This window comes from Pseudophryne corroboree, chromosome 9 (assembly GCF_028390025.1).
Source record: "Pseudophryne corroboree isolate aPseCor3 chromosome 9, aPseCor3.hap2, whole genome shotgun sequence".
Classification (NCBI taxonomy): Eukaryota; Metazoa; Chordata; class Amphibia; order Anura; family Myobatrachidae; genus Pseudophryne; species Pseudophryne corroboree.
The window spans coordinates 281,697,501-281,724,631 of NC_086452.1; the positions used below are offsets into that span (position 1 = coordinate 281,697,501).

The 27,131-nt window shown below is 46.7% G+C and overlaps 1 protein-coding gene and 1 non-coding gene across 2 annotated transcripts in view; both read right to left on the bottom strand.

Annotated features, from left to right (window-relative positions):
* Nucleotides 1-27,131, bottom strand: part of MYH9 (myosin heavy chain 9) — an 889,869-nt gene that overhangs the window by 241,348 nt on the left and 621,390 nt on the right. The window contains 1 exon segment of the mRNA XM_063940322.1: nt 5,170-5,322. Within this exon segment, the coding sequence (XP_063796392.1) occupies nt 5,170-5,322 (153 nt within the window).
* On the bottom strand, nt 19,304-19,416 carry LOC134959531 (U5 spliceosomal RNA). The gene has a single exon (XR_010187555.1). It is a non-coding gene; the product is annotated as a U5 spliceosomal RNA (small nuclear RNA).

The window sequence follows — 27,131 nt, forward strand, 5'->3', positions numbered from 1 at the left end:
TTCTGGCTACATAAACCTTCAAAGCCCTGACCACATCAAGTAACTCGGAATCCTCCAAGTCAGTAGGTGCCACAGGCACCACAATAGGTTGGTTTATATGAAAGGATGAAACCACTTTCGGCAGAAATTGTGGACGGGTCCGCAATTCTGCTCTATACGCATGGAAAAACAGATAGGGGCTTTTATGTGACAAAGCCGCCAACTCTGACACACGCCTAGCCGAAGCCAAGGCTAATAGCATGACCACCTTCCACGTGAGATATTTCAACTCCACCGTTTTGAGTGGTTCAAACCAGTGGGATTTCAGGAAACTCAACACCACGTTAAGATCCCAAGGTGCCACTGGAGGCACAAAAGGAGGCTGAATATGCAGCACTCCCTTTACAAACGTCTGAACTTCAGGTAGAGAAGCCAACTCCTTTTGAAAGAAAATGGATAGGGACGAAATCTGGACCTTAATGGAACCCCAATTTTAGGCCCAAACTCACTCCGGACTGTAGGAAGTGAAGGAAACGGCCCAGCTGGAATTCCTCCGTAGGAGCATTCCTGGCCTCACACCAAGCAACATATTTTCGCCATATACGGTGATGATGTTGAGCTGTCATGTCCTTCCTAGCCTTTATCAGCGTAGGAATGACCTCATCCGGAATACCTTTCTCTGCTAGGATCCAGCGTTCAACCGCCATGCCGTCAAACGCAGCCGCGGTAAGTCTTGGAACAGACAGGGCCCCTGTTGCAACAAGTCCTCTCTTAGAGAAAGAGGCCACGGGTCCTCTGTGAGCATTTCTTGCAGATCTGGATACCAAGTCCTTCGTGGCCAATCTGGAACAATGAGTATTGTTCTCACTCCTCTTTTTCTTATTATCCTCAGCACCTTGGGTATGAGACGAAGAGGAGGAAATACATAAACCGACTGGAACACCCACGGTGTCACCAGGGCGTCTACAGCTATCGCCTGAGGGTCTTTTGACCTGGCGCAATACCTCTGTAGCTTTTTGTTGAGGCGGGATGCCATCATGTCCACCTGTGGCAGTTCCCACCGACTCGTAATCTGTGCGAAGACTTCCTGATGAAGTACCCGTGTGGAGGTCGTGTCTGCTGAGGAAGTCTGCTTCCCAGTTGTCCACTCCCGGGATGAACACTGCTGACAGTGCGCTTACGTGATTCTCCGCCCAGCGAAGAATTCTGGTGGCTTCCGCCATCGCCACTCTGCTCCTTGTGCTGCCTTGGCGGTTTACATGAGCCACTGCGGTGATGTTGTCTGACTGAATCAGAACCGGTTGGTCGCGAAGCAGGGTCTCCGCTTGACGTAGGGCGTTGTATATGGCCCTTAGTTCCAGGATGTTGATGTGAAGGTAAGTCTCTTGACTTGACCACAGACCTTGGAAATTTCTTCCCTATGTGACTGCACCCCAACCTCGGAGGCTTGCGTCCGTGGTCATCAGGACCCAGTCCTGAATGCCGAATCTGTGGCCCTCGAGAAGGTGAGCGCTCTGTAGCCACCACAGGAGTGACACCCTGGCCCTGGGGGATAGGGTGATTAACAGATGCATCTGAAGATGTGATCCGGACCACTTGTCCAGTAAGTCCCATTGAAAAGTCCTCGCATGGAACCTGCCGAAGGGAATGGCCTCGTATGATGCCACCATCTTTCCCAGGACACGAGTGCAGTGATGCACTGACACCTGTTTTGGTTTTAATAGGTTCCTGACCAGTGTCATGAGTTCCTGAGCTTTCGCCATCGGGAGATAAACCCTTTTCTGGTCTGTGTCTAGAATCATGCCCAGGAAAAGCAGACGAGTCGTAGGAACCAACTGCGACTTTGGAATATTTAGAATCCAGCCGTGTTGCCGTAACACTTCCAGAGAAAGTGCTATGCTGATCAGCAACTGCTCTCTTGATCTCGCTTTTATGAGGAGATCGTCCAAGTATGGGATAATTGTGACTCCTTGCTTCCGCAGGAGTACCATCATTTCCGCCATTACCTTGGTAAATATTCTCGGTGCCGTGGAGAGACCAAACGGCAACGTCTGAAATTGGTAATGGCAATCCTGTACCACAAATCTGGAGGTACGCCTGATGAGGAAGGTATGCATCCTTTATGTCCAGAGACACCATAAAATCCCCCCCCTTCCAGGCTTGCGATGACCGCTCTCAGCGATTCCATCTTGAACTTGAACCTTTTCAGGTATATGTTCAGGGATTTTAAATTCAATATGGGTCTGACCGAACCGTCCGGTTTCGGGACTACAAACATGGTCGAATAATAACCCCTTCCTTGATGAAGGAGGGGAACCTTGACCACCACCTGTTGAAGATACAATTTGTGAATTGCAGTTAACACTATTTCCCTCTCGTGGGGGGAAGCTGGCAGGGCCGATTTGAGGTATCGGTGAGGGGGCATCTCCTCGAATTCCAGCTTGTATCCCTGAGACACAATCTCTATTGCCCAGGGATCCAACTGGGAGTGAACCCACTTGTGGCTGAAATTTCGAAGACGTGCCCCCACCGGGCCTAGCTCCGCTTGTGGAGCCCCAGCGTCATGCGGTGGATTTTGTAGAGGCCGGGGAGGACTTCTGTTCCTGGGAACTAGCTGTGTTGTGCAGCTTCTTTCCTCTGCCCCTGCCTCTGGCAAGAAAGGACGCACCTCGGACTTTCTTGTTTTTCTGTGATCGAAAGGACTGCATTTGATAATACGGTACTTTCTTAGGCTGTGAGGAAACATATGGCAAAAAATTTGACTTTCCAGCAGTAGCTGTGGAGACTAGGTCCGAGAGACCCTCCCCAAACAATTCCTCACCCTTGTAAGGTAAAACCTCCATATGCCTTTTTGAGTCGGCATCACCTGTCCATTGCAGAGTCCACAGGACCCTTCTGGCAGAAATTGACATAGCATTTATTCTAGAACCCAGTAGACTAATGTCTCTTTGAGCATCTCTCATATATAGGACAGCGTCTTTAATATGCCCCAAGGTCAACAAAATAGTATCCTTGTCTAAGGTATCAATTTCCTCAGACACGGTATCCGTCTATGCTGCTACAGCACTACACACCCAGGCCGACGCGATCGCCGGCCTCAGTAAGGTACCTGAATGTGTACCTGTTTGCGATCCGCAGCATCTTTAAGGGTAGCCGTATCCTGTGACGGCAGGGCTACCTTCTTGGATAAGCGTGTTAAAGCTTTGTCCACCTTAGGGGAGGATTGCCAGCGTAACCTGTCCGTTGGCGGGAAAGGATACGCCATAAGAATCCTTTTGGAAATCTGCAGTTTTTTATCTGGAGATTCCCAAGCCTTTTCACATAACTCATTTAGCTCGTGTGAGGGGGGAAAGGTTACCTCCGGCTTCTTTTCCCCATACATATGCACCCTCTTGTCAGGGACTGGGGTTTCCTCTGTGATGAGCAACACATCCTTAATTGCTATAATCATATAACGGATGGATATAGCCAATTTTGGCTGTAACTTTGCATCATCGTAATCGACACTGGAGTCAGAATCCATGTCGGTATATGTGTCAACAATTTGGGATAGTGGGCGCTTCTGAGACCATGACAGCCTCTGCGACATAGGATCAGGCACGGGTTGGGACCCTGACTGTCCTGAGGCTTCAGCTTTTTCTAACCTTTTATGCAAGGAATTAACATTATCATTTAAAACCTTCCACATAACCATCCAATCTGGTGTCGGCGCCGTCGGCGGAGACACCACATTCACTTGCTCCCGCTCTGCTTCCACATAGCCTTCCTCATCAGACATGTCGACACAAGCGTACAGACACACCACACACACAGGGGAATGCCCTTTTTGAAGACAGTTCCCCCACAAGGCCCTTAGGAGAGACAGAGAGAGAGTATGCCAGCACACACCCCAGCGCTATCAACCCAGGAATAACACAGTAACATAATGTTAACCCAGTAGCTGCTGTTTATATTGCTTTTTGCACCTAATTATGTGCCCCCCCCCCCCCCCCCCCCCCCTCTCTTTTTACCCTCTTCTACCCTGTACCTGCAGGGGAGAGCCTGGGGAGCTTCCTCTCAGCGGAGCTGTGGAGAAAAAATGGCGCTGGTGAGTGCTGAGGAAGAAGCTCCGGCCCCTCGGCGGCGGGCTTCTGTCCCGCTTAAATATGCAATTTTTGGCGGGGGCTCATACATATATACAGTGCCCAGCTGTACATATGTTTAACTTTTGCCAAAAGAGGTCCCAAATGCTGCCCAGGGCGCCCCCCCCTGCACCCTTACAGTGACCGGAGTATGTGAGGTGTGTGGGAGCAATGGCGCACAGCTGCAGTGCTGTGCGTTACCTCAGTGAAGAACGGAGTCTTCTGCCGCCTGTGAAGTCTTCTTTGCTTCTCATACTCACCCGGCTTCTGTCTTCCGGCTCTGCGAGGGGGACGGCGGCGCGGCTCTGGGATCGGACGGCGAGGGTGAGATCCTGCGTACGATCCCTCTGGAGCTAATGGTGTCCAGTAGCCTAGGAAGCAGGACCTAGCTTCAGAGGAGTAGGGCTGCTTCTCGCCCCTCAGTCCCACAATGCAGGGAGTCTGTTGCCAGCAGAGCTCCCTGAAAATAAAAAACCTAACAATATACTTTCTCTCAGCAAACTCAGGAGAGCTTACTGAAAAGCAACCAGCTCGTCTGGGCACAGTATCAAACTGAGGTCTGGAGGAGGGGCATAGAGGGAGGAGCCAGTGCACACCAGAACCTAAATTCTTTCTTAAAGTGCCCATGTCTCCTGCGGAGCCCGTCTATCCCCATGGTCCTTACGGAGTCCCCAGCATCCACTAGGACGTTAGAGAAAACTAATTAAGCCAGCAATTTAACTGTCCACTTTTGGTTTTTCTCTATCTTAGCTCACTAATTTACTTGCCTGTGCAGAATCACAACTCCTTTTTTTTTCAGAGTTTGAATGACATCAGCATCATTAATTATGTCATGACATACTTTCTCCGGATGGCAGTTACTTGCAATGGGTGGATCTTTTATGTAAGGTTTTTTAAAATTTTTATTAATTGCTTTATTTGAGCTCCTGCAGTGCAGAGGACTATTATGACTCCTCAGCACAAAAGGTGTTAAACAGCTGCCTCAATGAGTTTTGTTCTGCTCAATTATAGTATACCAAATTGCAAACAAAACAAAAATACGCAATGCACAATCACATTCCTCACATACCTGAGACTGCAGTGTTGCAATTTGTTTCACCAAGTTTCTTTTTGCTTCTTCCTCTTCTTCTAGTTGCTCTAGGAAACCATTTTTCTCATCTTCCATTTGCTTGAGTTTTGTACTAAAGCTCAGTTTCTGACGTGTCTCTTCTTGCAAAAGTTCCTAGAGAAACAAACCATGTGAACCAATAAGTATTAAAACTTAATAACATTTTGGGTAAAAAAAAAAAAAAAGTTCTGACCAACAAGTTTAAGACTGACACAGTAACTTTGTGAACCACACAAAACTTTATTTTAAGAAAAAATGGGTTTAGTTTCTTATCTGTAAAATCCTTTACTGAGTCCATGGTAAGACCAAAATCGCTTTCTCTCTTTCATCCATGGGGACAGAGAAACTCGATGTCCCAAAACTGTCCCATAAGGAAGGAGATTCTCCTGTGCTGTGCCCTACGCACAGCACAGGAGAACCCCCTCCCTTATGGGACAGGAAAATTTTTGAAATGGAGGTGACTGTGTCAAAGTGATCACAGGCAAGGAAGCATGTACTGAGGACCTACAAGCAGAAAGTTGCTGCATTGCGGGACCACATGGAGCCGGTCAGGAGGAACCAAGTAATGACCACTAACATGTCTTCAACGAGGTCTGAACAGGCATGTGTGCCCAAGAGATATCCGACAGGTGATTGGCTTAGCAAAAGGGGTATTGGGGAAGGCCGCACAGGAACTAACTAACGATGTGTAGTTACCTCAGAATTAACTGACACTCGTGGGATATTTTTTCACTTGATTTGTCAAATGTATACCTATAACCAAAATGGTATTATTGGTAACAACAATTTTTGACGGTCAGTGGTGCTCCCAAGGGTATGAAGACACGTATCACAAAGAAGACTATAAAGAAGACAAGATAACCCTGGTAGGGAGCACTCTTATCTGAGGTAACAAAACAATTTTATTATGTTATTACTGAAACAGTCTTAAAATTACAAATTTTATTAGATATGCCTTAAAAATTGAGATCTACATAGCCCGTGTGAATTCACAAATAGATAAGTGATCATATGCGAGAATATGTTAAAAAATGTATAATCTTGTCTGAATGACCTCAGTCAGAACAATTATGTATATACATAATTGTTCTGACTGAGGTCATTCAGACAAGATTATACATTTTTTAACACCTGCGAATTTGCAGATTTCCTGAAGTAAAAATAAGATATTTGGCATTTAAAATTGCATCCTTTTCTCTGAATCAGGCTGTGAAACACTGGGCCATAGGATTGCAGGTTGGGCTGGAGTTTGGCACTTAAAACTGACTTAAGCGCGCCCCCCCCTGCAACCCCATTAACTCTAGTACTTCTTTAAAAGAGTCCAGAAAGGAACCCAGTGAATTTGTAAAAATAAAACAAACCAGTTTCCATTCCAGTGGAGGAACCAGGGCAGTTACCTCGTCCAAAAGAAGAGAATAGAAAAGCTGGTCCAATGCCACCCTCTTCTCCTGGGCATGAATGGTGGCAAAAAGTCCAACAGGCAATCCCATGATCCAGTATCCCACCAGCCTTGCTGACAGAGAAACATTGTTGTACCCTCCAGAAGGAGAATATACAGGTCTGTAGAAAGGCAATGTATTCAAACCATGGGCCTAATTCAGACCTGATAGTAGCCATGCAAAATTTTGCACGGCTACAATCAGTTACTCAGGCATGCGGGGGGACGTCCAGCACAGGGCTAATCCACCCCGCATGTCTGACCCTACCCCCCCCGCACAAGTACAAAAGCATCACACAGTGGCAATGCTTTTGTACTTGGCGAGTAGCTCCCAACCTGCGCAGCGCCTGCGCACTGGCAAGGAACTACCAGTTGCTGTTCAAGTTGCAGCGGCTGCATGTGACATCACGCAACCGCAATCCGCCCCCCCCCCCACGGTACGCCTGCATTGCCCGGACCGTGCCCCCAAAACGCCACTCGCCAGCCCCCTCCCGCCTCTGCTCATCAATCAAGCAGAGGCGGTCGCAGGGCTGAGATGGCCATTGGCTGTCTGGCATGCGCAGGCACACTGTGGCGCCGGTGCATGCGTGGTTCAGACCTGATCTGCTGCTGTGCGAAAACACACAGCAGCGATCAGGTCTGAATTAGGCCCCATGTGTCCAATACCACAACTAAACTCAATAGGGGTAGGGATACTCAAAGGGAATTAACATACACTCCAAAACCAGGGAGACCCAACAACCATAGACTGAAGGATAAACACTGGAACAAGAACATAGTGAAGACCTATCCATGGACATTATCACCAGTAGAAACTTCAGAATCAGCCTATAAATCTAGATGACCGATGAGGCCACACTGACCTGGTGAACAGCCAGGTGCTAACCCAAACCAAATCACCAAGTCCTGAAACTGTACAAGGTGATGCTGGAGTTAAAGACAGTCACAGCACAGATGGACATAGCCTGGAGTGGAAGCTCCCTCTCTTCTGAGCCTCTGAAAATCTAGGCTGTACACTGTGGCAGAATAAGTCATAAGACAGCTGTAGACTATACTAGACATTACAACGAGACTTTAGGCACTACAGAGGTGGGACGCCACCGACCTGAGTGCCTACATTACGTTAGAGCAACACATTTAATATATCCGACACATACGGATATTCCCTTATATACACTAAATATATATATTATATATATATATATATATATATATATATATATATCTTTTCCCTTTTCCCCCCTTCCTCCGTAATCCAGTTCCAACCACCCCCCCTCCCCCCCTTTTTTTGGTTTAAATAATAATAAAAAACACTTTCGAAAGATAAAACAATTAGTATGAGTGTCATTACAACAACAACACCTCTTCTACACAAAAAGAATTTGTCCACTTGGCGCACCTAACTCCGTACTGTATCATATCTATATCGAAGCTTGAGGCACTTCTGAAAACAGGTAGCAGCCTTAGGACAATCCAAATACTCAAGTACATGAGCACTGGATAACCTTCTATGTAGACTATACTATGTACGGGTACAGAAGTCTGGAATATCACATAACAGAGTCTGAGGCGACTGACCAACTAATGTCTGGAGAAGACCTAACCTGAGTTTGTGATGCGACTCCACCAGAGGGCACATAAAGTGGCCTAAGGGGAAGACTGTGCACTGTGAACAGAGAAGCTCACATTAGATTTTCTGGCTTCAACGTTTAAGGGAAAACTACTAAGGTGCTAGAGTGGCTTAACAGGCTTGTTTATAAGCAACAACTAAATAGGTACTTGGGCAGATCTAACAAAGTACAGTATAAACATACTTGAGTACAGTAAACAAAACTGTATGACACTGAAATTAGTATTTAATAAACAGATAATTTAAGCATAAAAAGTAGAACCCTACACAATAAAATTGTCCAGTCTGAAAAAAATAAAAAAATAATCAGTCCGTGCCCATATACAGCAGCACCTATACAAGTGAGGTAGGGACAGACACTATAACCTGGCACCAGTTTTTGAGGTATAGTAAAAAGAGGATTTTGGTACTAACTAGATAAATCCTTTTCTTTAAATCCACAGAGGGCATTGGAGTACTCTTGGGATATGGACAGGGCGCTAGCAGTGTTAGGCACATTTAAATATTTAAATTAGGAACCCTCCATACTCCCAAGATACCTCAGTTGTTTTTTTACCGAGCCGAACAGGAGCGATGAACAATGGAGAACTACATATAATCATTATAACATAACTGACAACAACAATAGATAACAATCACCTTAACATTTGAACAAGTCGGTGAGAGTGTGTTACCATAAGATTTACTGAACTTACCACAAGCCAAGTGAAACTGCTCTGGGTGGGCGTCCAGTGCCCCTTGTGGATTCAAAGACATTTTTTTATCTGTAAGTACCAAAATCCTCTTATTTTTCATCCACTAGGGGTCACTGGAGTACTCTTGGGACGTACCAAAGTTTTCTCCTTGAGTGGGAGAGCTGTTTTGTACCTGTAACAGTAGATGGTTAAAGCTAGATGCTGATGCCGCAAATGTATCAAAAATGAAAAAAGCACACAAATATGTGCACTGATGACCATATAGCTGCACGGCAAAGTTGCGTCATAGAAGCTCCACGACCTGCTGCCCATGATGTTCCCACAGAATGAAAGTACGCTTGATCAATGGCCAGCTAGCCAAGATCTGTTTGGAAGCTGGCCAACCAATGTATCCATTTTACATACTGTTGATGTTCAGGTTACATAAACGCAGAGTGCGCATGCCACATTCAAAGTAGCTGGAGTTCCTGAATCTTCTGGGAAAAAAAAAACCCCCAGGAACTACGATTGGTTGATTGATGTGAAAAGGAGAAACTTTCAGTAGAAAAGCGGGATTCATCCGAAGTTCCGCTCTGTCATCATGAAATACCAGATACGGTGGCTTGCATGACAATGCACCCAATTCTGAAACACGCCTTGCCGAAGTTAAGGCTAGAAGAAACACTTTTTCCAAGTTAGAAACTTATAATCCACATGTTACAAGAATTCAAAAATTGAAGACCGCAAACAATCCAAAACTAGATTCAAGTCCCATGGAGCTGTATGTGGTACGAATGGAGGAGGAACTCTAAGAAAACCATGCAGGAAAGTGAAAACTGTTAACAAAAGAGCCAAACGCCTTTGAAAGAAAACTGACAAAGCAGAAAACTGCACTTTTAGGGTCAGTAAACTTAGTCCTCCATCTAACCCAGTCTCTAAAAATAGCAAAAAGGAGATTTATGGTAGACTTACCATTGTTAAATCTTTCTGCAAGGTACACTGGCTTCCACAGGGAATAACATCGGGGTGTAGAGTTGGATCTTGATCTGAGGCACCAACAGGCTAAAGCTGTGACTGTTCCCAGGATGCACTGCACCGCCTCCTCTATAGCCCTGCCTTCAGGCACTCTAGCTCAGTTTCGTTAACCAGTACAATGCAGTAGCAGGTAAGAGACGGCAGATGTTAGTCACATAAAACCACGTTCCCACGACAGGAGAAGGGACTAGCGGCTAATGCCATACAAACCTAAAGATGCCAAGTGCGTCAGGGTGGGCGCCCTGTGGAAACCAGTGTACCTCGCAGAAAGAAAATTAACAATGGTAAGTCTACCATAAACCTCCTTATCTGCAGCAGAGTACACTGGTATTCCACAGGGAATAACAACGGGGATGTCCTAAAGCAGTTCCTCATGGGAGGGGACGCACTGTAGCCGGTACAAGAACCCGGTGTCCAAAGGATGCATCCTGTGAAGCGGAAGTATCAAAGGCATAGAACCTAATGAACGTGTTCATTGAGAGCCACGTAGCCGCCTTGCACAATTGTTCAGCGGACGCGCCATGGCAGGCCGCCCAAGAAGGTCCAACAGACCAAGTAGAATGGGCTTTGATAGCAGCAGGAGCTGGGACACCAGCCTGCACATAAGCTTGTGCAATCACCATTCTAATCCATCTGGCCAAGATTTGCTTATTCGCAGGCCAGCCACGTTTGTGAAAACCAAAAAGTACAAAAAGGGAGTCCGACCTCCTGAGGGAGGCAGTCCTCTCCACGTAAATACGGAGTGCCCGTACCACATGCAAAGACCTGGTTTGTCCTCCAAAGAGCGGAGAGAAAAAGGCCAGAACCACAATCTCTTGGTTAAGATGAAAAGAGGATACCACCTTAGGTAGGTTACCAGGAAGAGTACGAAGAACTGCCCGGTCCCAGTGAAAAATCAAAAAGGGTGGACGACAGGACAAAGTGCCTAAGTCCGACAACCTCCTAGCAGAGGCAATAGCTAGTAAAAACACGACCTTAAGTGTAAGATATTTAAGATCCACAGACTCAAGAGGTTCAAATGGAGACTCTTGAAGGGCATTCAAAACAGACAAATCCCAGGGAGGGTGAATCCGTAAGACACTCTGAGTGAAAGTATGAACGTCAGGAATAGATGCAATTTTTCTCTGAAACCACACTGACAAGGCAGATATATGAACCTTGAGGGATGTCAGACGAAGGCCTAAGTCCAGGGCTTGTTGTAGGAAAGCCAAAAATCTGTATGTACTGAATTTGTATGCATCATAATTCTTACCAGCACACCAGGTAAAGTAAGAATTCCAGGCCCTGTAATAAATCCGAGCGGAAGCTGATTTACGGGCTTTCAACATAGTTTGGATGACCGCCTCAGCAAAACCTTTGGCTCTCAGGAGTGATGCTTCATGAGCCACACCGTCAAAACCAGTCTGGCCAGGTATGGGTAATCACAAGGGCCCTGAACGAGGTGGTCTGGGCATTGAGCAAGTAGAAGAGGACGCTCGATAGATAGACCCTGTAGGTCTGAGAACCAATTTCGTCTGGGCCAGGCTGGAGCGACTCGAGTTCGTATTCCTCTTTCTTGCTTAAACTTCCGCAGAACCCTGGGCAGGAGTGACACTGGAGGGAACACGTATGGCAGCCGAAAGCTCCATGGAATTGCCAGTGCGTCCACGAACGCTGCTTGAGGAACCCTCGTCCTTGATCCGAAGACCAGAACCTTGTGATTGTGTCGAGATGCCATCAGGTCCACATCTGATAGGCCAGACTTGTTCACTAGGAGTTGAAAGACTTCCGGATGAAGACTCCACTCTCCGGCGTGAACGTTCGGATGACTGAGGAAATCCACTTCCCAGTTGAGGACTCCGGTGATGAACACTGCCGATATTGCTGGCAGATGGTGTTCCGCCCAACAAAGGATTTTTGATACTTCCAGCTTTGGCATGCGGCTTCGAGTGCCGCCTTGATGATTTATGTATGCCACCATGGTGGCGTTGTCTAATTGTACCTGAACAGGCCTGTTCTGTACCAGAGGCAGGGCCAGTGTCAACGCATTGAACACCGCCGGCAATTCCAGAATGTTTGTCGGGAGGAAAGATTCCTCCCTGGTCCACCAACCCTGGAGAGAGTGTTGCTCCAACACCGCACCCCAGCCCTGCAGACTGGCATCCGTTGTCAGGAGGACCCAGTTGGGAGATCCAGAAGGGACGGCCCCTGCTCAACTGTTGGTCTTGTAGCCACCAGCTCCGTGACAGACGAACCTCTGGAGTCAAGGAGATTATTTGAGAACCGAATTGGTGAGGTAGGCCGTCCCACTTGGAGAGGATTAACCTCTGCAGAGGGCGGGAAAAAAATTGAGCGTACTCCACCATGTCGAAAGCAGACACCATGAGGCCTAGTACTTGCATCGCTCAGTGTATTGACACTTTTTAGCGAGAGAGGAAGCATCTTATGTGTTATGCTGTTTTTTTACATCTATATTTACACGACATACTGTAAGTAACAAAGAACACATTTCACATTATAGGCTTAATAGCCTGTGTGTACTGAGTGAAATCTCTGTACCAGAGAAACCAATTTACAGCATAGGCTTAAGTTTTTATCATAACCAAAGCCGAGTGAATATATATAATATATTGAAACATATGTAAAATATCACACAGTTCAAAGTATAGGCTGAATAGCCCGTTTCTTCTAACCACATTGAAATATATATACTACTGTATGTGGACACAGATCAAAGTATAGCTGTTGAGTAATATATAAACCCAGGTCACAGTAGAGGCCCATAGCCCATTTGTGTCCCCTTTTAAAAATTGCTGATGCATTTCTAGAATGCTGGCTAGGGACCGCCATTACCTTTCATTAGGCTAAATAGAATGCTGACTGCACAATATGTATTAGGTCATTCTCCTATGTCTTAAAGATCTCCCACTGTTTTCCTCTTATGAGTCGCAGTGCTGTTACACGCCCCCGGCTATTAGGAACTGCGTTCTGCCCTCTAAGCAATGCAGGGAGCCGAGCTGGTGGTCCACGGCAGCTTTCAGAGCTGTCAATGGCCACTGAGATAAGCAGTGAGGGCCAAGCCATGGAAGCTGTCCACGGCCAATGGTCAGGGAGACAAGCCGCAGCAGCCGTGGAGCTGTCCGCGGCAGTTGTGAAGAGTGATGCGGTTAGCGAGAGCTAACCGTGTGAGGAAGCCGGGGAGCGGAGGGCGCCCAGCAGCGGGAGTGTGAGTCCCTGGTGAGCTACCTTCTAAAACATGAAGTCCCTACATGGCGGGGCGGCAGCATGAGCTGGCCGCCCCGATCCCCCAGTATACATATATTAAACGGAGCGGTGGCAGAGTGAGCTGCTTGCCCGCTCATTACCTGTGTAAATAGGAGGCTATGACGGGGCTTCTTTCTCTAAGCCCTGTCCAGCTCCGTTTTGCAGCCTCAGGCTGAAATCAGCTAATGCTGATTCTAGTCTATGGCGAGGCTCCTCTCCTGAGCGCCGACAAGCCAATGCTGCAGTCCGCAGCCTCCACAATCCCGGACCCAAGCTTCTTAATAAGCTGGGAAGAGATTGATTGCAAAAAGAAGTAAAGTGTGGAGCAATCTCCAACATGTGCCTTCTTGGCGAGGCACAAAAACACACTGAGGTATCTTGGGAGAATGAAGGGGGTGGAGGGTTACTAATTTAAATATTTAAATGTGCCTATCCTTGCTAACGCCCATCCATAACCCAAGAGTACTCCAGTGACCCATAGTGGATGAAAAAGAAATGGAGGCATTGCACTCAGTGAAAACTGGGACTTGAACAGAAACAACTGTAAGTCCTAACAGAACCTGTGACTGGCAACACAAACTGCAACTAATGCTAGTTGTGCAAGCATTTACTACAGAAGGTTTTAGGATCAATTCACATATTCTTACAAACAGTATGAATGTAAAACCACTCTTCCACTGCACAGATAAACTGGGTTATTGCCGGGTCATGGCTTGGTGTAAAAGGGTTCTTACAAAAATAACCTTATACCACTTTTCCAGAGCAGTTGGTTCCCACTCTCACCATTATCTTCAATGAGTTTACTAGCTCACGCATATTCCCTCCTGAAATATTGAAGACTCAAATTGTTACTTTCCCTAAACCTGGTATAGACACCAGGGAATGTAAAAAGACCAGGAGGGGTTAGTGTCAGCCAGACAAGCTTCAGATAATACCTGTAAAGAGTTTAATTCAATTTAATCGCTCTCCCAACGTCGAAACTGGGTTTTACTTTCCCTTGACAGGCTACAATGGTGGAAGTTCTATCTACTTTTTGTTTTATTAGCTATTTATAGTGCACAACGCTCTGGTATTTATAAAATAGGATGTTAATTACCTACCGGTAAATCCTTTTCTCGTAGTCCATAAGGAATAATGGGGGAATCTAGTACGATGGGGTACGACGTGGTCCAAAGGAGCCGGTGCACTTTAAATTTCTTCAACTGGGTGTGCTGGCTCCTCCCCTCTATGCCCCTTCCCACAGGCAGCTATAGGTAAAACAGTGCCCGTAGGAGACAGGACATACTTGAGAGAAGGAATATAATGAGTAGTGAGATTTATACACCAGCACACCACCAACATAAAACCACCAGCAACGGGCGGTAACAAAACATCAACAGCTGAACAGGTAACCATATAAAAGACAACCTGCAGAAAAGTCAACGCACTGAGGCAGGCGCTCAATATCCCTTATGGACTATGAGAAAAGGATTTACCGGTAGGTAATTCAAAATAGGATTTTAATTACCTACCAGTAAATATTTTTCTCGCAGTCCGTAGAGGATAGTGGGGATCCATTTAGCACCATGGGCTATAGACGGTCCACTAGGAGCTATGGGCACTTTAAGAACTTAATAATGTGTGGGCTGGCTCCTCCCTCTATGCCCTTCATACCAGACTCTGTCCGTCTCCTCGGGCACAGTTTCCTAGACTTACTTTGAGAGAAGGATATAAAAGGATAGTGGTGAGATGCCGAACCAGCACACACAAACAAGAGGAAAGCTATGCTAACCCAACTTTAAACAGGAACAGCTGAACCAATAATACATAACCAAGTAACGGTGCAGGAAGAACGAAGCACCGGCCAGGCACACAGTATCCTCTACGGACTACAAGAAAAGGATTTATCGGTAGGTAATTAAAATCCTATTTTCTCTTACATCCTAGAGGATACTGGGGTCCATTTAGTACCATGGGGATGTACCAAAGCTCCCAAACCGGATGCGAGAGTGCCGAGGTTCCTGCAGAACTGATTGACCAAACTGAAGGTCTTTAGAGGCCCAAGTATTGAACTTGCAGAACTTAGCAAACGTGGTCGAACCAGACGAAGTAGCTGCTCGGCAGAGCTGTAAAGCCGAGACACCGTGGGCAGCCGTCCAAGAAGAAACCAACGACCAAGTAGAGTGGGCTTGTACATATTTTGGAATCAGCAATCCTGCCGTGGAATAAGCATGCTGGATAGTGAGCCTAATCCAGCGTGCAATAGACTGCTTTGAAGCAGGACACCCCATTTTATTGGGATGATAAAGAAACAGCGGGTCTGATTTTCTATGACAAGCTGGATGTTGTAAGGGCTTTGAAGGTGTATGTAAAGAGAACAAAGACTTTGAAGTAGTAGAGGTGTCGGAAGTCAACGGAACCACAATTGGTTGATTGATGTGAAACGCAGACACCACTTTAGGAAGAAACTGCTGACGACTTCTGAGTTCAGCTCTGTCCTCAACATAAATTAAAAAGGGGCTCGTGAGACAACACCCCTAGCTCTGACACACGCCTTGCCGAAGCCAAGGCCAACAGTGTGAGAGTATTCCACGTAAGATAATTTCCGTCTACCTCCTGTAACGGTTCAAACCAGTCCGATTGGAGGAACTGCAGCACCAAATTGAGATCCCAAGGTTCCGTGGGAGGCACAAAGGGAGGTTGGATGAGCAGAACACCTTTCAGGAATGTCTGGACCTCAGGGAGAGAAGCCAATATTTTCTGAAAGAAAATGGATAAGGCCGAAATCTGGACTTTTAAAGAGCCCAGACGGAGGCCCACATCAACACCTGCCCGCAGAAAAAGCAGGAAGAAATTTTACCGCAGAATAGTTTCTGCTTACACCAAGAGACGTATCGCTTCCAAATATGGAGGTAATGTTTAAACGTTACCTCCTTCCTGGCTTGGATCATAGTCGGGATAACCTTGTCAGGGATCCCTCTTCTGGCTAGAATCAGCCGTTCAACTTCCATGCCGTCAAACGTAGCCGCGGTAAGTCTTGATAGACGAACGGGCCCTGTTGCAGAAGATACTCGAAGAGGTAGAGGCCACGGATCTTCGAGGAGCATCTCCAGAACGTCCGCGCAGCTGGGCCTTCTTGGCCAGTCCGGAACAATGAGTATTGCTTGAACCTTTTCCCTTTTTATTCTTTTTAGAATTCTTGGGATCAGAGGAAGTGGCGGAAACACGTACACCATCTGATAGACCCATGGGGTCGTTAGAGCGTCTGCCGCCACTGCATGTGGGTCTCTCGACCTGGAACATTAACACTTGAGCTTCTTGTTGAGACGAGAGGCCATCATGTCGATTTGTGGATATCCCCACAGATATGTCAAGCACCTGAACACCTCTGGGTGAAGGCCCCACTCCCCCAGGTGCAGGTCGTGTCTGCTGAGAATTCTTGACACATCTGACATTGCTGCGCTGCTTTTCGTTACGCTCTGTCGGTTTATGTATGTTACAGCCGTCACATTGTCCGACTGCACCAGAATGGCCTGATCTTGAAGATATGAGGCCTGCAAAAGGGCATTGTATATGGCCCAGAGTTACAGAATGTTGATTGGAAAAACAACTTCCTGACTTGTCCATCTTCCTTGAAACTGAACCCCCTGGGTGACTGCTCCCCAACCTCTGAGGCTTGAGTCTGTGGCTAACAGAATTCAATTCTGAACCTCGACGAGGTGAGAAGTCTGAAGCCACCACAGAAGGGAGATCCTGGCTTTTGGCGACAGACGGATCCTCTGGTGCATGTGAAGATGCGATCCGGACCATTTGTCCCCCAGATCGAGCTGGAAGGGTCTTGCGTGAAACCTTCCGTATTGAAGCGCCTCGAAAGAGGCTACCATTTTCCCCAGAAGGTGAATGCATAGATGCACTGATATCTGGGTTGGCTTCAGGACATCCCGAACCATTGACTGGATTACCAATGCCGTTTCCAACGGAAGGAACACTTTGAGACTCTGTCCAGCATCATTCTCAGGAATGGAAGCCTCCGTGTCGGCTCTAGGTGAGAGTGAGTTTTCAGAAGGTTCAAAGTACAGAATCCACCCGTGATCCTAGAGAAGTCTGGTTGAGAAACCAATGCTGCCAAGCAAACTCTACCTGGATGGTGCCTTTATCAGAAGATCGTCCAGGTACGGAATTATATTCACTCACTGTTTGCGGAGTAGAAAATAGGATTTTGGTACTTACCAGATAAATCCTTTTCTTTGAATCCACAGGGGGCACTGGAGTACTCTTGGGATATGGACGGTGCGATAGCAGGGATAGGCACATTTAAATATTTAAATGTGTAACCTTCCCTCATCCTCCATACTTTCCAAATGCCTCAGTGTTTTTTTGCTGAGCAGAACAGGAGCGAAAGAGGATCAACAATGGAGAATTACATATAACATTACACTACAACATAACGGACAACTAGAAGTTGGCACGACAATAGATAATCACCTTAACATTTGAACAAGTCTGTGATAAAGTGTCTACTGAACTTATCACAAGCCAGGTAAAACTGCTCTGGGCGGGCGTCCAATGCCCCTGTGGATTCAAAGAAAAGGATTTATCTGGTAAGTACCAAAATCCTAATTTCTTTTTCATCCACTAGGGGCCACTAGAGTACTCTTGGTACGTACCAAAGTTTCCCCTTGGGCGGGAGAGCGGTTTGGCACCTGTAACACTAGACGGCCAAAGCTAAATGCTGATGCCGCAAACGTGTCAAACTTGTAAAAGTGTACAAACGTGTGCACTGATGAGTGTTGCGTCATAGAAGCTCCACGACCTGCAGTCCATGACGTTCTCACAGAACGCGTGGAATGGCTAAAACGGATGCAGGCGGTTGTAGATTAGCATGAAGATCAGCTTAATTCATATGGCCAAGGTCTGCTTGGAAGCTGTCCAACCTATTTTGACTGCATCATAGAGAACAAACAATATATCTGTTTGACGTACAGTTGATGGTCGGGCTACATAAACGTGAAGTGCGTGTACCACATCCAAAGTAGCAGGAGTTCCTGAGCCTTCTGAAAAAACAGGAACTACGACTGATTGATGTGAAAAGATGACACTACCTTTGGAAGAAAAGCGGAATTCGTCCGAAGTTCCGCTCAGTCATCATGAAACACCGGATACGGTGGCTTGCATGACAAGGCACCCAATTCTGAAACCCACCTTGCCGAAGCTAAGGCTAGGAGAAACTCTATTTGCTGTAAGGGTTCAAAAATTGAAGACTGCAAAAAAAAAAATAAAAAAAAAAAATCTAAAACTAGATTCAAGTCCCATGGCGCTGTAGGTGGTATAAATGGAGGTTGAACTCAAAGGACACCTTGCAGGAAAGTGTGAACTGTTGGCAAAAGGGTCAAACACCTTTGAAAGTAAATTGACAAAAGGTAGAGACCTGCACCTTTAGTGTAGCTAAACGTAGTCCTCCATCTAATCCCGCCTGTAAAAATGGCAAAAGACAGGACAACTTGAAAGATGATGTCGGAAACTTCGGAGTTTCACACCAACCAATATAAGCTCGCCAAATACTGTGGTAATGAGCTGCTTTAACTGGCTTCCTAGCACGTAACATAGTTGGTATAACAGACTCTGGACTGCCCTCTCGTCTTAACAGAGCGGTTTCAACAGCCACCTCGTCAAACGCAGCCGCGCTATATTGGGGTAAAGGAACGGACCATGTTGTAGCAGGTCTAGACGTAGCGGAAGCGGCCACGGATAGTCTGCGAGTAGACTGCGGAGATCTGAGAAACACGCTCTCCAAGGCCAATGAGGCACCACTAGTATGACGGTCGTGGACTCTTTTGATCTGCTTTAGCAACCGAGGAAGCAGCAGAAATGGTTAGAAATAGATATACGAGGCTGTACGGCCAAACTATTGTGAGAGCATTCATTGCCACTGCCTTTGGATCTCTTGTTCTGGACACATACTGGGATGCCTGATGATTTTGGTGAGATGCCATTAGATCCACCTGTGGGCAAGCCCCCCGCTGGACTAACATCTGGAAAACTTGTGGCTGTAAAGCCCATTCTCCTGGATGAAAATCCTGACTACTGAGATAATATAACCCCATTAAGCTGGGGCATACACGATTGAGACAACACTGTTTTTTTCCTCTTCACGGAAACCTTTAGTGAAAGGCGAAAGATTTGTTTGTTCTGAAAAGAAACCAGAGCAATGCTTCCCAGTTGTCCACTCCAGGAATGAACACTGCCGACAATATCACTTGGTGATGCTCGGCCCATTTCAGGATTCGAGCAACTTACGAGTCCCTACTTGTTTGCTGATGTAGGCGACTGTCGTCACGTTGTCTGACTGAACCTGAACAGTCAGAGACTGGAGTATTTGAACAGACTGTCCCAGCGCGTTGTAAATTGCCCTGCGTTTCAGGACATTTATTGACCGTAATCTCTCTGGGTCTGACCACAGACCCGGAAGCCGACAATGTAGGACTAACGCTCCTTAACATCGGAGACTTGCATCCGTTGTTAGAATAATCCCAAAGAGAAAAATAATGAAGAAGAGGACTTATCCTGCGCTCCACAGCAAGTTCACAATTCAAGCAATACCGGAGTTATTTGGAAACTCATATGGATGCCATATACGAGAGAGAGAAAATGTGCATATGGTAAAGTACAGATTTAATGGGGCGCACATAAAACACAATATTGAAACACTAAAAACTATTCAGCGTTAAGTACATAACATATATGGTAGCAGCATTTGTAATAGCAGCATAAGAATGAGACTGTATGGGGGGTAGTGGGGAATTACCAGATGTATAGAACTGTAAGCACAGTTCAAAGTCAGCTTGCGGGTTTAATTGGTGCAGGGAAACCCGGGAATCCCCTGTGCCACGCTGTACTGGAATGGTCAGTTCGCCGCTACTCCCCTGCTCACAGTCCTGAGTCCACCAATGCGTTTCTACCTCTTACAGAGGTCTTTATCAAGGTGTAAAGTGATTTAGTGTGCTGCTGAAGAAATCTATTTAAATGGTTCTCAACCAATCGTTTTGCAGCTAAAGCAGCTGGACCCTATACAGTTGATTATCTAACCAAGTCTCTTGGTCCTTCGCTGCATTTCCAGATTCCCGCCTTGTCATGGCAACCGCCGTGCACTTCCGGGTGCGGAATCTTCCGGTTGCATTAGCTGCAAAACGATGCTTACAGTTATATACATCTGGTAATTCCCCACTACCCCCCATACAGTCTCATTCTTATGCTGCTATTACAAATGCTGCCACCATATATGTTATGTACTTAACGCTAAATTGTTTTTAGTGTTTCAATATTGTGTGTTTTATATGTGCCCCATTAAAACTGTACTTTACCATATGCACATTTTCGCTCTCTCGTATATGGCATCCATACGAGTTTCCAAATAACTCCGGTATTGCTTGAATTGTGAACTTACTGTGGAGCGCAGGATAAGTCCCCTTCTTCATTATTTTTCTCTTTGCACCTGTGGTGAAGGAGTTAGGAACCTTTTTTGAGGGGGGAGGAAGGGGACACATCCAGAAGCTCACTTTCTGCGCACTAAGAATTTCCTTAAATTTTAGCTCATTGGGTTAGAATAATCCAATTACAGAATCCAACATTTTTTCACTTGGTGAGAATTTGTATGTGGAGCCTCCAGAGTAGCGATATTCTGGCCGCTGGATACCACCACACCATCTGATGAAGTTGTAGATGAGAGCCTAACCGCTGTGCGAGAAGATCTAGCTGAAAAGGACGCAAGTGAAATATTCCGAACTGGAGTGCTTGGAAAGAGGTTCACATTCTTCCTAACAGTCGAATGCACAAGTGCACAGAGACTGTCCGTGGCCTGAGCACTTACTGTACCAGATAATGAATACTTCGTGCTTTCTCATCTGGCAGGTAAACTCATTAATCTATCGTATGCAGAAGTATTTATAGGAATTAAATCTGTTGAGACGGAACCAGGTTTGATGTAATAAAGTCAACAATCCAACCATGCTGAACTAGCACCCTGTACGTAGTAAGGCGTTTTAAAGGAGTATTTGTTGAGATGAAGCCTTGAAGAGAAGGCCGTCTAAACATCGAACGTTAACACTGTCAGAGACCTGATTTGAGTAACTATCACAAACACCTTTGTGAATACCCAAGGCGCTGATAAGAGGCCAAACGGTAGTGTCTGAAACTGATGAGTTTGTTGTACTGCAAACCTTAAGTACGTCTGATGCAGAGGCCAAATTGGAATGTGTAAGTACACATCTGAGATCCAGTGAAATGATGAATTCCTTTGGTTCTAAACCTGTAATCACTGACCGAAGGGATTCCATCTCGATTCTGTAGTAAGTGACGTACTGATTGAGCCCCTTTAGGTTCATTATCGGTGTGACCGAGCAGTCTGGCTTTGGCACCTCGAAAAAGATTTGAAGAAAATCTTGACCCTGTTGGTGTACTGGTACCTGCTGAATCTACTAGAAACTGAATAGCGGTCTGCAGAGCTGCTTCTTGTCTGCTGACACAGGCAGACCAGTCTTGGAAAACCACATCAGTGGTAGACCCCGAACTCTATTTTGTAACCTTTGAACACTAAAATGCGCCAAGTGACAAGATTGAAGGAGTGTTCCCACAACGTAAGATCTTAGAGGGGCTTGCAGACCGTAATTTGTCAGCTGACTATGTTTTGACAACGGTTAGTGAGTAGTTGTAAACCACGTCCTCTACCACGTGTACTCTGTACGGTTGTGTCTGGAGCACGGACTTGAAAGGACTGAGATCTAAAAAGTTCTTAACGCTGGTCTAGGGTACTGCCTTTTAGGACCTGGTGTGGCAACGGTAGGAACACAGATTGTCCCCTAGTGGCCTGAGAAATCGATGTGTCCAATTAAAGACTAGATAACGCCAGTTTAAGGCAACGGCTGTATTCCTGGCTTGGACTCAGCCTCGGCAGGCAAAGCCCGCCACCAAAGCGCATGGTGGCCCGCAACTATATTAGCAGAACAATCGAGAACTAACTCGTGCGACATTCAGAGATGCCATACGCAAATACTGTGGCGATTCACAAATGTTATTGGTTAGCAGTATAAGCTGGTCTGAGGAAAGACCCTGCTGTGGGTCTAACCTGAACTGTATGGACTATGCAACTACCGCCGTGTTAACACCACCTCCAACTAAAGCAGGTCTAAGCAAGAGTCTGCTGCTGTATAAATGGCTTTTAGCAAGTCCTCCAGCTTACGCTCCAATGGCTCTAAGCGTCATTGCAGCTGGGACTGGAATAGGTAACTTCTTTGAAAGGGTTGACACTGAAGAATCCCTGTGGTATTTTCTATTTATGTCACAACCTGTGGGAAAGGATAGGTAGAGAAATGGCCTAGGCACAGTAAAGCGTTTATCTTGAAGAAGAAAAACCCAGTGTCACCCTTTTGCCCTTCGCAAATTAAACTTCACTTTGTGAAATATTAGGTCTGGCATTGAATCGGCAGATATGGCTGCTCAGATGGCATTATCTGGAAATCAGACCTAGCTGCACCACGTTCTGACCATGGAGCGGACAACTGACAGCAAAGCAACCCTTACGTATACCATCATCGGCCAAGGAGGAACAGGCCAGGGGTCCTTATTGGACACGTATTAGCAAAACACACTGTCATGTAACCCATTATCACAGTTATTGGAGACAAGCTGCTGTATGCACTAGCGTTTCCAGTCATTACACCACAGACTGTAATACAGTGAAACACAATTCTTGTCGGTTAAAATAAAAAAAATAACATAAGTGTGTATAAGCTAGAAATGCACCCTGGTACACTGAAATTCCTACTGACACCCCTGCCCCCTCCAGTGGCCATGTGTTGTAGGACTGTCCCTCTATTTCTGTAGGAAGAAGCAGGAAGTAGAGTGAAAATGGCATCCCAACATGTGCTTTTTTTTTTTTAAACATATATACATAAGTACCATAGAAAGCACTAATAACCTAGGCTTAATTGCCTGTTATGCCACTTTGAGCTATGTCCACCACCCCTTATATCTAGGGACTCGCTGGACTAGGGACTGCCGTGACCTCTCTGCCATCTGTGAAACAGTGCATGTAAGCGCAGGAACTCCCGGCTAGCTCATGTCTTCCCCAAACACCACCCCGCTATACACCTAGCACCTGTGTCCAACTTCTTGCTCTTACCACTGCCGGAAGCCGCTGAGTTGGGGGAGGGGGGAGGGGTCTGTAGTATGGAGCGTGATGGCAGTCAGCAGCGGCAGTGTGATCTGAATGCCGCTAGGAGCCACGCTGCCAGGAGCCGGGGTCTGACCGCTGCTGGGAGCCGCGACTGGATTCCAGGAAACAGGGGAGGTGTGCAGCGTGATGGAGTCCAGCGGCGGCAGAGTGACCTGGGAGCCATGCTGCTGGAAGCCGGGGTCTGACGGCTACTGGGAGAGGAAGCAGTGTAGTGTGACGGTGCCCAGCGGCAGCAGAGATCTGACCGCGGCTGGGAGCGGGGTGCAGATACAATCACACTTGTAAAGAATTGATTCCCCACGCATGGCTGGGCTGCAGCAGGAGCTGACAGCCCCGCTACCACAGCAACAAACAGGCCCAACGGAGTGGCGGCAGCGTGAGTTGACCACCCGCTCGTTACATCAGTGTAGTGTGGAGGCTCCAACGGAACTTCTCTCTAAGCTCCGTCCAGCTCCTGCAGCTAGTGCTGATGAAGGTCTATGGCGGGGCTTCTCTCCAAGCACAGACAAGCCTTCGCTGCACAACAGCAGCACACACTCCTGGACCCACGCTTCTTAATAAGCTGGGAAGGGAGTGTGATTGAAAAGGGAAAAAAAAAAAAAAATCTGATGCGGTGGCCAGATCGGAATGTGACTAGGAATTCCCCATCCTCCAGACCAGAGATCACCGCTCTCAGAGACTCCATCTAGAACTTTAACACTCTTAAGTATGGGTTCAAGGACTTGAGGTTCAGAATCGGCCTTACCGAACCGTCTGGTTTCGGTACAAACAAGTTGGAATAGTAACCCTTGTTTTACAGATGAGGTGGAACTGGAACAATGACTTGAGTCTGTACCAGTTTTTGGATGGCATGCTCTAAAGTTATACTTGCCACTTGTGAAGCTGGTAAACCTGATTTGAAGAATCTGAGGTGGGAGCTCTTAGAACTCCAGTCTGTAGCCCTGGGAAATAATATCTATTACCCAGGGACCCTGGCACGAACTTGACCAGATGTGACTGAAGAATTTTAGTCAGGCTCCCACCTGACAGCCCTCCAGGTATCGCGGTCCACCGTCATGCTGAAGGCTTTGAGGAAGCAGAGCCTGAGCTCTGTTCCTGAGCACCCGTCGTTGCTGGTTTACCTCTTGCACCTCTGGAGGCCGGAAAAGCACCTCTGGATTTGCCCTTAAACTTGGCCGTCCGAAAGGACTGTAAATTTGAAGCTGAATAAGTTTTCCTGGCTGGGGGAGCAGCAGAAGGAAGATATGTAGACTTACCCGCAGTAGCTTGGGAGATCCATTTGTCTAGTTCCTCTCCAAATAAGGACTCTCTTGTGACTGGTAGACCTTCTACTCCCTTCCTGGAGTCCGCATCAGCAGTCCACTGGCATAGCCACAAGCCCCTGCGTGCTGACACTGCCATAGCGGTGGTGGGTGCATTAAGCAAGCCTCTCTCTTTTATGGCTTCCAACATAAAGTTTGCAGAGTCATGTATATGTTGCAGGAGTAAAACAATCTCCCCCCTAAACAAGAAATCTAACCCCCTCAATTAGGTTACCTGACCATTTAGCAATGGCTTTTGTGATCCACGCACATGCAATAGTGGGTCTCTGGGCCGCCCCAGCAGCTGTGTACAAGGATTTGAGTGTAGTCTCAATTTTACGTTCAGCCGTGTCCTTTAGGGAGGCTGCACGAGGGACCGGCAACACAATTTTTGTGACAGCCTAGACACTGATGCGTCCACTATCTGTGGATTTTCCCATTTTTTCCTATCCTCCAGAGGAAAAGTAAAAGATGAGAGCAGCCTTTTAGGGATTTGAAATTTCTTATCAGGAGTAACCCACGGTTCTTCAAATAGGGTAATCAATTACTTTGACACAGGAAAAGTGACTGAGGACTTCTTTTTTTTACATTAAAATAACATTCCTCACACTCCTCTGACACCTTATCAGGAATTTGCAGAACATCTCTAATAGCCTCTATAAAAGCTATTCCCTGTGAGATTAGCATCCACCCACCTCCAAATCCACCTCACCCTTCTCAATGTCTGACCCGTCAGAGTCAGACTGCAGGATATGGGCCAGAAATCGTATTTGCGGACAAATGGGAGGGGACTGAGACTCTATTCATAAACTCATCCACAGTCTGTCTTAAGTATTGCGTCTCTTTCTCATTGTGGGACAATTTTGTAGAAATATTGGAAATCATTCCTTTAATGGAATTAAGCCACTCAGGTTCAGCGTTGCTATTCTGGGAAGGTGCACTGCCCCGAGTACCCAGTAGTGAGCCCTCTGGAGAAGAGGAACACACTGCTGTACAAGAAACACACTCTTTGCCTCAATGGAGCGCGGTCTTCCCACTTTTTTTTTTTATACTGGCTGAGGTAATCTAGTGCTTAAAATGGAGAAAAGTCCCCTAAATCCTACGAAGTAGGCAGGCTGGTGCCATCCAGCCATGCCTGAAAATAAACAGATTAAATGCAGAAAACTCTTCAGGAGCTTTCATAAGCGTGACCGGCTCCTCTAGGCACTTTTTCCAAACAGAGTCTGGTAGGAGCATAGAGGGAGGAGCCAGCCCACACTATCAAATTCTTAAAGTGTCCATGGCTCTTAGTGGACCCGTCTATACCCCATGGTACTAAATGGAACCCCAGTAGGATGTAAGACTAGGGCGCAAGAGAAATCCTATTTTCTCTAGCATCCATAAGGGATATTGGGGGAATCTAGTACGATGGGGATGTCCCAAAGCTTCCAGAACGGGTGGGAATGTGCGGAGACTTCTGCAGCACCGCCTGCCCAAACTGGGTATCCTCTTTAGCCAGGGTATCGAACCTGTAGAACTTTACAAAGGTGTTCTTCCCCGACCAGGTAGCAGCTCGGCATAGTTGCAAGGCACACACTCTATGGGCAGCCGCCCAGGAAGACCTCACCGATCTTGTAGAGTGGGCCATCAGAGACTGTGGAACAGGTAAAGCTGCAGACACATAGGCCTGGTAGATAGTAAGCCTAAGCCAATGAGCAATGGACTGCTTTGAAGCAGGGGAACCCTTTTTCTGCGCATCGTATAACACGAACAAGGAATCGGTATGATTCGAGCCGTTCTCTTGACATAGATCTTCAAGGCTCGCACAGCATCCAATGCCTCCGGAGGAGCAGAAGTGCCAGAACCTAATGGAACCAAAATAGGTCGATTCAAGCGGAACGCAGAGACAACCTTCAGCAGGAACTGCTGTCTAGTCTGGAGCTCCAATCTGTCCTGGAAAAGAACAAGTAGGAACATTTACACGATAAGGCCCCCAGTTCTGAGACACGCTTAGCAGAAGCCAGGACCAGTAAAATCACCATCTTCCACATGAGGTACTTGTCTTCCACTGTCATCAGTGGTTCAAACCAGGAGGACTGTAGAAATTCGAAAAACATTCAAATCCCAGGGTGCCGTGGGCGCCACAAAAAGAGGATGAATGTGAAGCACCCCTTGCAAGAAGTCTGCCCTTCTGAAATTTGGAATTTAATGGAACACAGACGTAAGCCTTTATCCACACCAGCATGCAGGAAACGTCCCAAGAGGAACTCTGCAGGCGCATACGTACGGTCCTCACACCAAGAGATATATCTCCTCCAGATAGGATAGTTTGACGTCACAGGTTTTCTAGCCTGAACCATGGTTGCAATAACCTTTTTGGAAAGGCCCTTGTGAGCTAGGATGTTCCGCTCAA